The sequence below is a fragment of the Parasteatoda tepidariorum genome, chromosome 7, assembly GCF_043381705.1.
Source record: "Parasteatoda tepidariorum isolate YZ-2023 chromosome 7, CAS_Ptep_4.0, whole genome shotgun sequence".
In the NCBI taxonomy this organism is placed as follows: domain Eukaryota; kingdom Metazoa; phylum Arthropoda; class Arachnida; order Araneae; family Theridiidae; genus Parasteatoda; species Parasteatoda tepidariorum.
The window spans coordinates 6079359-6095558 of NC_092210.1; the positions used below are offsets into that span (position 1 = coordinate 6079359).

Sequence of the window (16200 nt, forward strand, 5' to 3'; positions counted from 1 at the left end):
AAAAAGTCATTATTTCAAAAGAACTCATTGTTTCAGCTACAGTTGCACTTCAAAGATATCTTGCACATTTGGAAAAAGAGAAAGTAATTACAAATAATAAAGCTAAGGGTGAAAAAAGAAACATTTGGAGGATGATATACAAGAACTTAATAAAACTTCTGATGATTATTCTGATCAGGCAGAAAAAAATGTGATCTCTCATTAATTTCAAAAGCAAATGCCTTAAGGCGTCATGCTAAAGAAAAAATATCTAAGCTTAAAATATGTGAAGAACTGAATAAGACATATATGTCTTTAAAAAGTGTTTAAAATAAATAATATTTTAAGATCCTTTTTTTATTAATTTACTATTTTGTGGTTTTTTTTGTAATGTTGTAAATTTAATTTTATAAATAGCTATATTAAAATTATACAAAGTATATAATTTTCCCTCGCACCTCCTGAATTTATTGTATTGTACTCCTGAAAAACTCCTTAGAAACTCCTGAAATTTACTTTCTTAGAAAGAGTATGAACCCTGTTCATGGTTGGTTTCCCATTTTCGCCATTAATTTTGAATGTCTACATTTAATACTTCAATTTTTAAATGAATCAATGTAGTCAGGGCCTGATTTAGAAATGTGGGGGCCCTAGGCACACAACTGTCAGGTTGTTGCTTTAAGCAAAATTTATCTGTTTAATAATGAAGTTTTTGTGAATTATTTATTGTATGAATAAATTATGATATATTAGTAAATTTGGGCTTATATCTATTTCAATCTTTGTTAACTCGTAATTCTAATTGACAATTCTTAAGGAAAAACACAAAAAGAAATTATTTGTAACGTTTAGGAGACCCTAGGCCTGGGCCTCACGGACCTTGTGATAAGTCAGGCACTGAATGTTGTATTAATGCTGGCAATGCAAATGATATGAAGATAAGAAATACTTCACTTATACTTTATTTGATGCTAGAGAAGGGTAAAACAAACTGTTATCACCTTGGTTGTAGCTAATTTTATTCATCTATTTTTTTTAATTTTTGTACTGCGAAAAACTGACAATAGAAAGTTAAATAGAGTTGAAAATGTATGAAACGCAATTCTATAAACCATATACCTCATAAACTTTACTGTCTCTAAAGCCAACCTGAATCAAAAAATTTTATTTTCCAATGCTCTTAATAATTTAAATTTTTACCACAAATAATAATTACTTCAGCACATGTTTTTGCATTTATAGTATTTGTATTTAAAAAAATATTTTATAACATTAATATTGATCTGTGCCACTGATGCAATGCCATGTTTAGTTTATAAGTTTATAGTTGCATGAAGTAATCTATTATAACACAGGGTGCGTAGCATTTTTGAAAAGTGCTTAAAGGTGCATATATTTGATTTACATTTTTTAAAAGCCCTTAAAGGTGCTTGTTTTATTCAGAGTTTGTAAAAAGTGCTTAATTTTCTATCTTTTTTTTTAAAAAAAAATTTCTTTGCCTTGTCGATTGTCGTTCTAAATTGCAAAAAATACATGACTTTCACAATATTTATCATCTGCAATATTCATCAGAAACTAATTATTTTATAATGATTATGTGAAGTTTTTAAAAATGCTTTTGAATTTTATTGGTTTTATGTTTATAAATTACTTTAAACGATAGAAAAAAAAGGAATTCTTATTACTGTACAGATCTTAATAATTATTTTGGAAAGTGATTAAAAATATTTTTGAGTGCTTAAAAAGTACTTGAAAGGTGCTTATTTTTTGTTGAAAAATCTGGCTACACACCCTGCAACACGTAATTCTTAATAATGCAAAGCCTCGTGTTTCAACGATTACGTTAATCTGCATGTTGAGAAATTTTTAGTGAGGCTAAAAAAGGGTTTTTAAATCATAAAAATATTGAGTTATGGTAATATTCAAGTTATTGCAAATTATAAAATACTAACCATGGTTCTTGCGTAAACCTTATTTTAATCCTTTTACAAACTGGTTTTAAGTATTTTGGAGGCTTTGAAAATTGAATTTATTGGGTATTACATTTTTGTTGCATTGTTAATGGGCTAACTGTTGTTACAATTAAGTTGTAATGTGTTTATCAAATGTTTGGATATTCTTGTACTGGGGTGCATTTTTATGGTTCAAAGGGTAAACCTTAATTATTCAAATTAATTGGTACTGAGGATGTCTTACAAAATAAAAATTTGCTGATAACTTTAAGGAAATATGGTTTCAATTTTAATTTTACAATTCGTGTATTTGGTTAGGGCTCTGACCAACTGTCAAATAACTTTTCAAAAGTGAAAATTAAAAAGTGATTTTTTTTGGAAGTTTTATAATATATTTGTAAAGTTTTATAGCTCTGAAACTTAATTGATCCATTAAATTCAAATTTTAGTTTTCTTAATTTAAAGTTCTGTTTTAAAGTAACGTAAGATGTACCTTATACTTCAAAATGTTATTAATCATTATTTTAATAAACAATTAGAAAAAAATTCCTAAGAACTTTTAGTTTAAGATATTAAATAAATTTAATAAAGTTGATTCATTTACATGAGTTTATTTTGCCTGGATTTACTGCCAAATTAGTGATTTGTTGATCAGAATATTTGGATACAAATATTAAGAATTACAGTGAAATTTCTAGAATATATATGCATACCTACAAAGTCTCCTGTTTTTTATTGAAGACTCCTGTCTTTTACGACTATCTCCTGTTTACCCAAATTTCTCCATACACGTTGAAGAACTTTGAAGAAGAAAAAGAATTGGTGATTAAATATCCGCTGGTGGCAAAAGACTGCTTTTATTCCTCAACAGATGGTACTATTGCCAATACTGCTGTATGTCGAGTGTTAATAGTTTAAATGAGCCTCGATGGCTCAGGGGACAGTGTTTGCCTTCCAATGAGGTGAACCGTGTTCGAATCCCAGCTATGGGTGGTCGATACAAATTCTGCACTGACCACAGTGCTGACGTAAAATATCCTCAATGGTAGAAGGATCATGGGTTAGAGTCCCCTTACCCTTAGGCTGACGGTGGGTGGTTTTCGTAGTTTTCCTCTCCATGTAATGCAAATGCGGGTTAGTTCCATCAAAAAGTCCTTCACGAAGGCAAATTTCTCCCAATACTTGACGAAATAAAATGGTGTAAGTAATTATAAATAATGGTTTTAAAAAATATTCTTTAGATTAAGATTGCTATACATATTTTTTACTTTGTTAAATGTAAGTGTTTATATTATTTTCAATTTTGATTTTCTCTTTCATGGAAGTCAATTCCATGATTATGCATGATGTATCAAAACTTTACTCGTAGCCTAAAAAATGTCGCTAGTAAAATCTCCTTTTTTTATTTCTCCAATTTTGGCAGGTATGTATACTCTATGCTTGATAACCTGCTTAAAATTTTACTTATATAGTAATAGAATCTATTTTTGTTTTCTATTTTGTGTTGGCTGCTATTTTATTTCTTGTTCAGCTTTTTTTCCTCATTAATGCTTTATTGTTGCTTATTTTTATCAAAGCATACACACAAATAATTACTTTTAAAGATTGTAACCCTATTATATTAATCTTAATCACTGTTTATGTAGGCATTTATGTCTGGGAAACTGAAGATTACTGGGAATGTGTTAGCCTCTCAGAAACTGCAAGCTATCTGGGAAAATCCAGAGGAAGAAGAAAAAATGTCTTTTGCACCAGCCTCTGATGATTCAAATCAGAGTTTTGCAGAAGTAGGTGGAAATTCTCTTATTCAGTTACAATGGCAACTCATAATAGGATAGAATAAACTTCTTTAACCCCTTGACATACGAGGACGCCTGGGAGACGTCATTTGTTTCTTATGTCAGAACAATAATTGACGTGTCTCAGACATCTGCAACACAGAGATGCTAACTTACTGCAGACAGCAAATAACTATTTTAAAGTGGTAGTTTATCAATTGTGATTCTTGGTTTAATAAGATCTATTTAATAGATTTTTATCCACCATTTTTATTCGTAAGCCTATAAATTTCACCACTTTATAGTAGTTATGCCTTTTAAAAAGCAAGCAAAAATAGTAAAATATTATCAAAATTTAGTTTGTAGTTATTTACTGTATTTTTTAAAATTATTTTGGGGTGTGCGGAGCAGTTGGCATCTCTGTCGGCATTCCGTTGCAAGTTGTTGTTTACAGTGCAATCCAAGATCATTTCTATATCAAAAAATTAATAATTCCGCACAGTTTAGAGTTTGTTTGATGATGTGTCAAGGGGGTAAAACTGCACTTAACGTCTCTTTATTATATCTCAGAATAATTGTAAGTCCTTTTTTTCTTATTGGAGTGCTTTATGTTTTCTTAGATGCCTGCCCGTCTGAAATCTGATTTTATCTTTTTGATATTTGCTGAGAGATTGGGAGAGGAACCTGAACTTGCTCAAAAAATGAAAGTAGTTTATAACTGGAATATTTTACAAGGTGGAAAAAAGATTTCTGAATGGAGTGAGTATTTCTATTATTTTTACTCACTCTCTTAAGATTACATTTGTTTTGGTGAACACAAGTGCTATTCATTCAACAGTGTCGAAATACATTTTACTGTACTTCTTTATTTTTATTAGACAAGGAGAACATTTATTTCATTCATCATTGGTTAAGGAGTTAGGCCTCTGAAGCAGCAGAAAAATTACCATATTTCCTATTTTATTTTATTTAGGACTGGACTATGTAAGAAATTTTCTAACGTAATCATAGCTGCCAACTCTTCCAGTTTAAAGTAGACTACTTAATTTTTGCCAGTTTCTCCTGGTCTACTAATTTAATTATAATTCTCCTAGTTTTTGTACATTTTAGAAAATTTCCTAAAATTTAATAAATTTCTTTAAAAAAATTTATATTGAAATAGAATTTTTGTACAGATTATTGCTTGCTTGCTAAAATATCTAACTAAGTATGACTAATACTTACTGAAGCGAACCTCATTTATAGAAATCAGTTCAAAAGTTTTTTCGTTCTGAAATTTTCAGTTTATTTTTATTCAGAACTCTCCTTTTAAATTAATTTAAAAAATCTTTTAATTATCTTTGATGAATTAAATGCCTATTAATATTCAAAATTATGAGTAAACACAATACATATCATTTCAAGTATGTTCATAATTGGAAAATATTGTAGTATTTTTATTTTGATGACTATTAAAAATCCCTAAAATTCCCTATGTGTAAAATAATTAGTACAATATTCAACAATTTTCATAAAATTTATGTTTCATAAAGTCTACTGGATTTTTTCCTATCCATGTTGGTAGCTATGTATGATATATTATTTGTTAGACATCACGATATAACATACGTTAAAATAGTGTTTCTTGTGCAACAAAACCCCACAATAAGTCAATCATAAGTCAGTAATGTAAAGGAAATATATGCAAATCTACAACAAAATGCTTTTTTAAGATCAATAACAGTGCATAAATTGTTTTTAAATTAAAATGGTTGGTTGGTGCTGTATCCTCTATTGAATCATATCTCATGGTATGCTTGAAAAGTCTCTGCAATCTCTATGGCATTAAATGAATATAAATCCTCTTCTGTAGGGTAGTTTAAGAGGTGAAGTCCTGCAGCGACTGCAGGNCATTCTTTGATGATAATTTTCAGTTGAAGAGGGCTAAAGGGGTATGTAGGTTTAACTGTATAACAATACATGTATGTATGGCTACTATAAGAAAACTGCTGAAAAAGGTTGTAAATTAAATATGGTCTTCAGATGTAGTGGATATTATCTATTCCTTTAAATTTAGAAAAATTGTCGATAAGTGAAAAAAATTCAAAACTTAAAAAAGAGATGAGGAAAAAAAGCGAATTCGGACATAGTTCTGATAATTGGACGTTTGGATAATAAGGGTTCGGATAATCGGCGCTCTACTGTAGTTAAAAGAATCTTTTAATGAATTAAATGCCTATTAATATTCAAAATTATGAGTAAACACCTTTCAAGTATGTTCATAATTGGAAAATATTGTAGTTTTTCGATTTTGATGGCTATTAAAAATCCCTAAAATTCCCTATGTGTAAAATAGTTAGCACATTATGCAATAATTTTCTTAAAATTTATATTATTTCATAAAATCTACTGGATTTTTTCCTATCCATGTTGGCAGCTGTGTGTGATATATTATTTGTTAGACATCACGATATAACATACGTTAAAATAGTGTTTCTTTTGTATCAAAACCCCACAATAAGTCAATCATAAGTCAGTTATATAAATGAAATATATAACAAAATGCTTTTTTAAGATCAATAACAGTGCATAAATTGTTTTTAAATTAAAATAATAAGAGGGATTGACTTAAGACTGAAATGTAATAGTAAAAACAAGCATAAGCTTAATTTTTTTAAATTATGAACCACTTAATAATTATTTATTAAAAAATACCAAATTAAAAAATACAATTCTACCAAAATACTTCACTTACATATATTGTAAGAAATCTTTAAATCTCTGTTAAATCTGAGTATATTGCTCCTTCTGAAAGTTATTTTTCTAATATATAACATTCCAAACCGAGCAGTTCCCCCCTTTAGTTACGTATTCTAATAGCTGGACTTCTTCTCCTTTCTGTATTCTTTGCCTCATTTATTTTCTCTTTTATTAGCTGTTGACCTGAAGAGTGGAGCTGGTTCCATTTATCGAGGATCTCCTAAGAATGGAAAGGCTGATGTTATGTTAACCATGGAAGATGAAGATGTTATTCTCATGATGTTGGGAAAACTTAATCCCCAAAGGGTAAATCTTCTCTTACCTCATTCTCCTGAATTGCTTCAAGCATTTTGTTACGAAATATCACTTAATAACATTGCGACAGGAGCGATCGTAAATTCCTATAAGCAAATATCATCATCATTGAACATATAGAACCCTAAACATATAGAGGCATAGATGATGGCACTTGTAATTTGTTTCTTATAATTCTTGAGGTTTTAATTGTCCCTTCCTAGTGAGGGAATATCTTGGATGTCATCTCTTCAAAAAAAAAATTATGTATGCATGCACAAGTTTATACTTATAAGATTCTTGGTCTAAGTTTAGAACATAGCATTTTATTTTACTTTGTGGGGGAGAGGTGTTATCGACAATGTTAACCTTATCTATCAAAAAGTACCCGAAGATTGAATCTAGTTAACATGTCTTATATACTTGTGAATTGATATTTAATAATTGTAGTGATAGTTAAGCCACATTACTCACCCACCAGAATTTTATCTATGATAGAATTCAATGCACAGATACCAGTAGTTGATTCATTGCCGTTTGTTGCAAAAGACCGGGAGAGGTGTTTTAAATTCACCATATTTTGAGTGTTGTATTAAGTTCTCCGGGTTTGAAGCATCAGCTGGGATAGCTGTATTAAGTTCACGGTTGTGTGCGTGGTCGCTCTTGTGTTGCTATTAGCAGTCGAGTGTGTACAAGATTCCGTTGTGTGCAATAAAGACTGAGTAGCAACAATGTGTGGAGGACAATGAGGCATACACAAATAGCTGGATCAATTATTCAGTGTTGACCATCCATTGAAGTAGGCGTTACTTTCGATATAGGCGAGTTCATATTACATACGCAGGTCACCAATGTGGTGAGATTCGTTCATCCTTCATGTCAACCTTCATCTATATAAAGGTACCCTAAGATTGAATCGAGTTAGCATGTGTTATATACTAGTGAATTGATAATTAATAATTTTTGTGGTAGTTATGCCACAACTTATAACTAAATCTTTAAATAAGGTAAGTTTCAACCAAAAGAAGCTTATTAGTAAATAGCTTCCTTGTATTTCTTTTGATTTTATGACCAATTTCCCCAAATTTATTAAAATGTGGCTTTAAATTTTAACACTAAGCTCTATATATGTAATGTGCGCTGATTAAGTTCTATTGTAATGTTAATATTTTCATAAAATGTCAGAAGTCAATTAGTAGGCAGATTACTAACTTTGGTTAACATGTTTTTCATCAATATTTTTAAATGTGTTTAAAACTAATTTGTTGCTCAATATTTGCAGGCCTTCATGACTGGCAGACTAAAAATCAAAGGAAATATTATGCTTACTCAGAAGTTGAACCAGTTATGGCAAGAAATTCTGAAATCAGGCCGAGCTGTTGAACTGCCTATCCTTTCAGCCATTCTAGCTGATAAAGTAAACAAATTGCTTCCTTTTACTTGTATTATTATCAGGGGTCTGCCCAGGCCAAATTTACTACCATTTAACGGTAGTTTCACAAATACTTTTTCTTAATTTTTTTTCATGTAAGAAACGATAAATCCATTATATTTACCATATTTTTGTGTTGATTTTTTATTATAATTTAAATTTTTTACAAATTATGTCTAAATTTTCACAAAATAGGTACTTCTCAGAAAAAACTAGACAGACCCCTGATTATGTTACATGACTATCATATTGAACTCATATTGAAATACAAGATGTGGCTATTAAATGACAAGATAGACTATTGTTGTAAAACATTTTTTATTCATACCTTTTCATGTGGCTATTAAATGACAAGATAGACTATTGTTGTAAAACATTTTTTATTCATACCTTTTCATGTGGCTATTTAATGACAGGATAGACTATTGTTGTAAAACATTTTTTATTCATACCTTTTCATGTGACTATTTAATGACAAGATAGACTATTGTTGTAAAACATTTTTTATTCAAACCTTTTCATGTGGCTATTAAATGACAAGGTAGACTATTGTTGTAAAACATTTTTTATTCATACCTTTTGCGAATTCCCCATTGTTTGAAACGGTGCTGGAAGTCCTCTTTTGTGAACTCCTTCATGATGTGCACCCCTTTTTTGTGTTATTTTGTTTTTTTAATGCAGATTTGACTTTGGCGAAAGGATAGAATTGACGTCTGAGATTGAACGTCTGAGACAGAATATCATTGTATCTGTTAGGTCAACAAGAAAATGAAGTTTCTAAAGCAATAAATTTATTTTAAAAACATTGGTAGACAAACTGTCTCAGAGTGACTAACGAAAAGAATGAATACCATCTATATTGCTTCAACAGAAGCTTAAATACTCTTCAAACAGAAACCGGATGACGTCATGATCCAAGCAAATGAAAATAAATTGTCCGATCAAAGCAGACCCTGATGTTACCAACAGAAGTTGAATGCATGAGATCGTTATCTTGAACGATGGACGAAGAGCAAACCTTATACCTTTAATTTTATGTTATTTAATCAAAATAGAAAAAAACCCTTTTGGCATTTATTTATCTAACAAGAATGTACTCGCACAATCCAAAGCCAGGTGAATGAAGTGGATAGTCTAACACTGGGATATTATACTCTGCTAGAAACATCTTCAGAATGATCTGGTGCGCTATCTTGGCCGAGAAGCTTTAACTTGTTCCTCAACAATACATGATGCCCAATTTTTAATTCCTTCACAGAATGTAGTAATTCTGATTATAAATTTGATCAACGGTTAAATCATAACAGATTTTTTCAATATTTTTATCGATTTTGAATTATGAAAAAGTAACTTTGTATTAAAGAGAAGAAGAAAAAAACTCTTTAAATTTATTCAAAACTATTTTTTTCTCTTCCAGCCATTTGATCCATCTTTGAGAAGTGAACCTTGTTTTGTTGAACTCGGAACTAGAGTTGCTAGAAAATCTGAATTAGTCAAGGAATTTGATGTTGTAGTTGAATGGAATGTTACCAAAAATGGCAAAAAAGAAACACAGTGGAGTAAGTGACTTTCCATTTATTAAATTTTAAATTCTGTCAGTCAACATGAAGTTTTTTTTAAAGGTAGTTTAAATTTGAACTTACCTAAAGAGATGTTTAATTTTAAGCATGTTCTAGTTTAAAGTACTAAAAAGTGTTTTATCCTAACTCAATTTTAAAAGGGGGTTCAAAAATTTAGTTTGCATTAAAATAAATTAATGGTATTTATGGGCCAGGGTAACCTGGTCTGTAGGGCGCTGGGCCCATGTCCGAGAATTCGTGGGTTCGAACCCCGCCGGCCGAACACTCCATGTGTAGTAAATGGTCACTGATGCACGTAAAATCTATCTAGTCGCAAAGTCCTCCATCTTCCCATAACAAATCGATGCCTCTGGGGGTACTGAATTGGAGATTGGTCGTTCTCTGATTCAGTTCGAAATTACGATCTGTGGATGTATGAATGGGTCCGCCTTATAAAACAAGTGTGACGTATGGTATGGCAAAAGTTAATTCTTGGCCATGGCGTCACTGGAAAACAAGAACAATCACTCCCCTCTGCCTTAACAGGCATATGAGAGAAAGACAATGGCAATTATGTTTTTGTTATCACGTTTTGACTATATGCGATCAACAGGACAGATATTGATAATAAATGCATTTTAAGCATTTTTATTTTTTAGAATTTTTTCCCTTTTTTATTTTGAATGATATTAAGAGCATTATTTTGCTTGTGCTCATGTTTTTTTTTTTTCTCTCTCACTCTCTCTTTCTCTCTCTCACACACAGACACATCTATATACACATATACATTTCTACAAGTTTCAACTTTTACACCTATTTTTCGGAGTGTAATAGCTTCTTTAAAAAAAATTGTAAACATTTTTTCAATGTACATATTTATATATGCATACTCACACATCTCATTGTTTTTCATTTCCTCCAATATTACAAGTTTAACACATTTTTCAAGATATAAAAGAATTCGATTTTGAATTAATGGTGATCTTTCAATTTTAAAAATATTTAAACAAGACTTGATAATGCAGTGTAATTTTTTTGCAAAATTGATTGATTTATCTTTATTAAGTATTACCTTACTTACATTTTATTTTTTTTCCAAAATTATGTATTTATTTTAATTATAACATTATTTTTTTTTAAATATATAATACAAACTCAAGCTATGATTTATAATTTTTTTTAGAAAAAGCTAACATAAAATATAGTTTCAAAAAAAAAGTTTTACGGTGAGCTGTATTAAGGCCATTATTTTTTCATTTAAAGTCTTGAATTTTTTTTTTTCTTTAAGGCTTGCTTTTTTTTAAAAAAATGTTTAGATCATTAACATCTTATCCCTAATAATCAAGTATGTGTATTAAGTTTTTACTTTGAATATTCTTTTTCGTTTAAATTTTATAATTAGCTTTGTAGAGACTGTCTCATCGACAATGCCAACCTTCATTAATCAAAAGGTACCTTGTGATCCAATCGAGTTAGCATGGCTTTTATACTGGTGAACTGATGTTTAATAATCATAATGGTAGTTACACCATAATACTCCCCCACCAGAATTTTATCTAGGATAGAATTTGATGAACGGATACCACTAGTTGCTGTATTTGCGAAAGACTGGGAGAGTTGTATTAAGTTCACTGAGTGTTCACTTTTTTGAGAGTTTGCTCTGAGCTGTATTATGCTGTTACTGAGAGCTGGTTGTGTGTTTGCTCTCTCCTGTGTTGCTATTAGTAGTCGAGTTAGTGCAGGATTCCGTTCTGTGAAATTGAGATCGTGAAGCAACAGCTTGAAAAGGACAATGCTGCAGTCACAAATAGCAGGTCAATTTTTTCCTATATTGGCCCTATGTAGAATTTTTTGATTCCAATATTTTACAGCCACTTTATAACCAATATCAATCATGTATAGAATTGTCAGATTCACCTGATATTTTGTATCCATTATTTAGCCAATTTAGATTCTATATAGGCCAATGTAGGACCCATGTATTCTGGGACCAATTATAAAGGCATCTAGACTTCCCAATATTGGTCCCTTGGCGCATATTTTTATAGGACCCATATTAAGCTAATTTTGAACCCAACTGAGGCCAAGGTAAAATGTTGCTAGGGTCATCTAGGTCACCAGGGACAGTGATATCGACTCTGCCAACCTTCATCTATCAAAAGGTACCTCTCAATAAAATAGAGTTAGCATGTCTTATATACTAGTGAATTGATGTTTAATAGTCGCAGTGGTAGTTACGCCACAGTTTCATTGAAATATATAAGGCTATAATAATATCTCAATGATACATAGAATGTTTTTCTTTTTCATAGTTATGGATTTGAAAACTGAAAAAGGTATGCTTTCCCGTGGACCTGCTAAAAATGGCATGAAGCCCTCTATTTTTATAACAGTTGATGATGATATTTTTGCTGACTGGATCCTTCATAAAATACAAACTAATCAAGTAATTTGATTTTTTTATTTAAATATTCTGCAAGTACTAAACTGTAAATCAAGTATGCAATAATTGACTACAGCGATAAATATGGAGTAGATTAAGTTGGTTGATATCTTTATGATTATCAAAAATTGTAATTGTTGTGTTTGGGCTAACATTTTTTTTTTACTTATGAATAAATTTGTTTGACAATTTTGAAAGAAACATTTTTTTCCCTTTGAAAAATGTTATCCAAGATTTTTTTTAAAAATATATATATTATTGAAATTTGATAATTTTTTTAAATCATTATCATTATCATTATTTTTTATCAATAATTTCTGACATTATTTCAACCCTTAATGTAATTTTTACTTTACAATGTTTCTGATATGCGATTTTTCTCTATATTATTCAATAGAGGAATTGTCTATCAAAGAAATAATTTTACAAATTTTACTATGAATTTACAATGAATTATTTTTTTACTTATGAATAAATTCGTTTGACAATTTTGAAATATAAAAAAATATTTTCTTTTTAAAAATGTCCAAGATTTTTAAAAAGAAATGCATATTATTAAAATTAGACCATTTTTTTATCATTAGATATCAATATTTTCTGATATTATTTCGACCCTTAATGTAATTTTTAGTTTACAATGTTTCTGAGATGTGATTTTTCTCTATGTTATTCAATACAGGAATTGTCAATCAAGAAAATGTTTTTGCAAATTTCACTAAATTTTACATTGATTAAAGATGTGCCACTTCAGTTTTGAAAATGTGTGTAACCTTTGAAGTTACCCTGCGATTCGGTAATAGTATCTAGTGATGATTGCTGCTGCTCGTATAATCTAGTGCAGCAGTTTCCAACCTAACCAGGGCACCAATCATGTAAAAAGAAGAAAAAGCTTTGAGACCCACTAACTACTAAATATACAAGTAAAAATATATAAATATAATAGAGCCTTAATGGCTCAGCTGTTAAGGAGCTCAAATGTCGTAGTGAACTGAATTTAGATCCATAGTGGTGACTTGAAGCCCCCCTCCCCCTCCTCTTCAAATCAATGGCTACCAGCTTTTCAGGGAAGTAAAGTCCGCCAGTGCTGACCTCATTGTCACACTCATGTCGCTGGTTATGAAATTGCAGACCTTTAACCTCCATGACCCCGAACAGGCTGTTGAGCGATTGCTTTACTTTTTTACAGTGATCGTAAGTAGTGTGCTACTACTAGTTAAACTAATGTAGTTTTTTTTTATATATATTTTGTAGTATAATTGTTCTCTCCTTTTTCAAAGGAATAGTGTGGTACAACCAAAACAGTACCTTGTTATCGTTCCTTATGTTTGCTTTTAATGTTACTTTAGTAAAGCATGGTGCATAGCCTTTTTAAAAAGTGCTTGAAGGTGCTTATTTTCGATTTTAGTTTTTAAAAGCCCTTGAAGGTGCTTTTTTCATTGAGTGTTTTTAAACATGGTTAATTTCCCTTTTCAAAAATGAGATTTTTTTCTTTACCATGTCGATTTTCGCCGCATGGTATTCAAAAGCGTGCTATCAACATTGTTCTATTCAACGTTTTCACAATTCATTCAAACACAATCTATTTCGGTTTTCCGTTGGTCCGTAGCTTATGAAAGCGCCATTCATTTGACATGTTTGATGAAATACTTGCGGGTCCGCATGTGCATATACTGAGTTGGGTTCGGTGAGATTCTTACTCTCATATGCAACTCTGCTGCATTTCACAAGATACTCTCAATTTCAGGCTTCATTTTTCACCCTCTGACATTGAACCTAAAAACCTCTTGATATTTTTATAATGGCTAATATAATCGAGAAAAGAGTTCTTTGTCAGAAACTGGTTATTTTATCATGATCTTGTAAAGTGTTAGAAAATTATTTTACATTTTGTTAATGTGTGTAGTGCTTGAAAATACTTTTTGAGTGCTTAAAAGCTGCTTATTTTTTGTTGAAATATTTGGCTACGCATCCTCTAAAGAATAAAGGTTCAAATGTTACACAGCGGCAAGTTTTTCCCTTAATCTAGACATTAGATATGTTAATTACTGACATTTAAACTAGTAATAATGAAGAATAACTACTATATCATTTTAGCCATGCCTTCAAATCGAAATGTACACATTAAATACTAAAAGATGTACATGTTATTCCAGTGGAGTGGAATACATTTTCTCTCTATTTTTTTATGTACTTTATTTCTTAGAGGAAATAAAAATGCTTTATATGCTTAACAAAATCACAAATATTTGATAATTTCTATATAATAACCTGAATAAATATTTCTTAATTATTTAGTATATTTATTTAGTTAGTATATTTTTCAAAACCATTTTGAACATCAGTGTAAATTAAGATATAATTAAATTAAGATAAGGCAAATTTAGATCCGTCTGTAGAAAAATTTGACTCCTAAAAATAGTTAAGTACATTTCAAAAGTAGTTTGTAATCAATACATTCTAAATTCTAGTTGACTACATTTGTAATAAAAAAAAGTAGTTAACTATCAAAAAAATTAGTTTTTCTGCACACTGTTTCTATATATATATATATAATATGCACTTACATCAAATGTGGTTTGGTCACTTTCAAATAACTGCATAAATCATTTTTTATTATTAAAACAAGTTTTCTTAGCTCTATTTTTTTTAAAAAAATACCTATGTGTATGTTTTGGCAACAAAAAAAAATATTAACATGAAAGTAGTTTTACTTTTTAAAAGCATTTTTAATATTAAAATTAGCTACAGCTATGAACTGAATAATTTACTAATATTCTTAGTTATAAAAAATTCCTAAATTAAAGATCAACTAAAGTAAAGTTTAGAAGATTTCAGGTTGCTTTATGTTGTTTCAATTTATTTATATTGAAGGAGAAAAAAAAAATTCTTTTTCCATTTTTTTAAAATTAATAACCTAATTTTTATAAAATTCTGATTCAATTCTAAAGATTGATTTTCCTTTTTAATTTTTTTACAGGTTCTTTCTGCAAAAACTACTGAAATTAATGGCGATAAATCCCTTGTATATAAACTATTGGACTCTTTTAAATTGTCATCAAAGTTGTAAACTGATTGGGATTTATTCATTTATATACCTCAAATGATATTGCAGCTGTACTTAGCAGCAAAAATGACATATTAATAAAAAATGATGAATTGTTAATTTGATATGTATATTCTTTGAAACTACTTTATACACATGCATATCTATCTAATGTATTTATCTCAGTTTTTATTTGTATTTAAACAGTGATTTTTAAAGGCATTCAATTTTCTTTTCTTGGAAGCATGTAGAGCGAAAGTAGAGGTTATGAATTGACATGACTTATGATCAAAATATTCTCAAACCTGTTGCATTATTTTTTTTTCTTTTTTATAATTGTTTTTGTATATTTGTTAAAATAAAAAATTTATATTTTTATGAAGCATGCATGTTTCTTTTTGTTTTGTGTCTTCCTTGAATCTGTCTTTATATACCTGTGTCTTTGTATATAGTACAATATATTTGTACTTTATATATAGTACAATATATCAACCACTTGGAAAAGTTAGCTTTAATATTGTTTGCTTTAATAATTAAGTTAGCTTTAATAATAAAATTCAAAAACAGCTTGTTTCATTTATTGGCAAGTTAGAGTTTCGAAATTTTCTTTGTAGCCCGTTCTATATTCCGGCTTCTTTTATTTGCCGTGTCCGCATTATTATTTAATTATCAATTAAAGTTAGAAAAAATTATTTTTATTTTTAATAATAGTGGAAAATTTCATCACAATTTCATTCTTCACTCATAAATTATCAACAATTATTTTTACGAATTTAGATAATTAGAATTTTTTTTTTCTACATGTCTCCTGGCAAACCATTAACGAAAAAGGTTTTGATTTTTACTTTTTATGCATTGTGCAGAGGGTCAAAAAAAAACAACAGCAAAAAGCGGACAACCCTGAATAGCTCTTGCTCTGATGATCGGATCTTCATGTTCTAGGTCTCGATCTTAAAAGTTCAAGATGTGACCTGAAATAAT

At 29.6% G+C, this 16200-nt stretch overlaps 1 protein-coding gene across 3 annotated transcripts in view; it reads left to right on the forward strand.

Annotated features, from left to right (window-relative positions):
• LOC107440296 (peroxisomal Multifunctional enzyme type 2) overlaps positions 1-15601 on the forward strand; it is an 80191-nt gene extending 64590 nt beyond the window's left edge. For all 3 annotated transcript variants that reach the window (XM_071183013.1, XM_071183012.1, XM_071183014.1), the window contains exons 24-30: positions 3578-3718; positions 4330-4468; positions 6624-6754; positions 8025-8159; positions 9592-9733; positions 12046-12179; positions 15154-15601. In XM_071183013.1, coding sequence (XP_071039114.1) covers positions 3578-3718; positions 4330-4468; positions 6624-6754; positions 8025-8159; positions 9592-9733; positions 12046-12179; positions 15154-15243 — 912 coding nt within the window. In that variant the 3' untranslated portion in view covers positions 15244-15601. The remainder of the gene's footprint in view (positions 1-3577; positions 3719-4329; positions 4469-6623; positions 6755-8024; positions 8160-9591; positions 9734-12045; positions 12180-15153) is intronic.
• Positions 15602-16200: the final 599 nt, after the last annotated feature.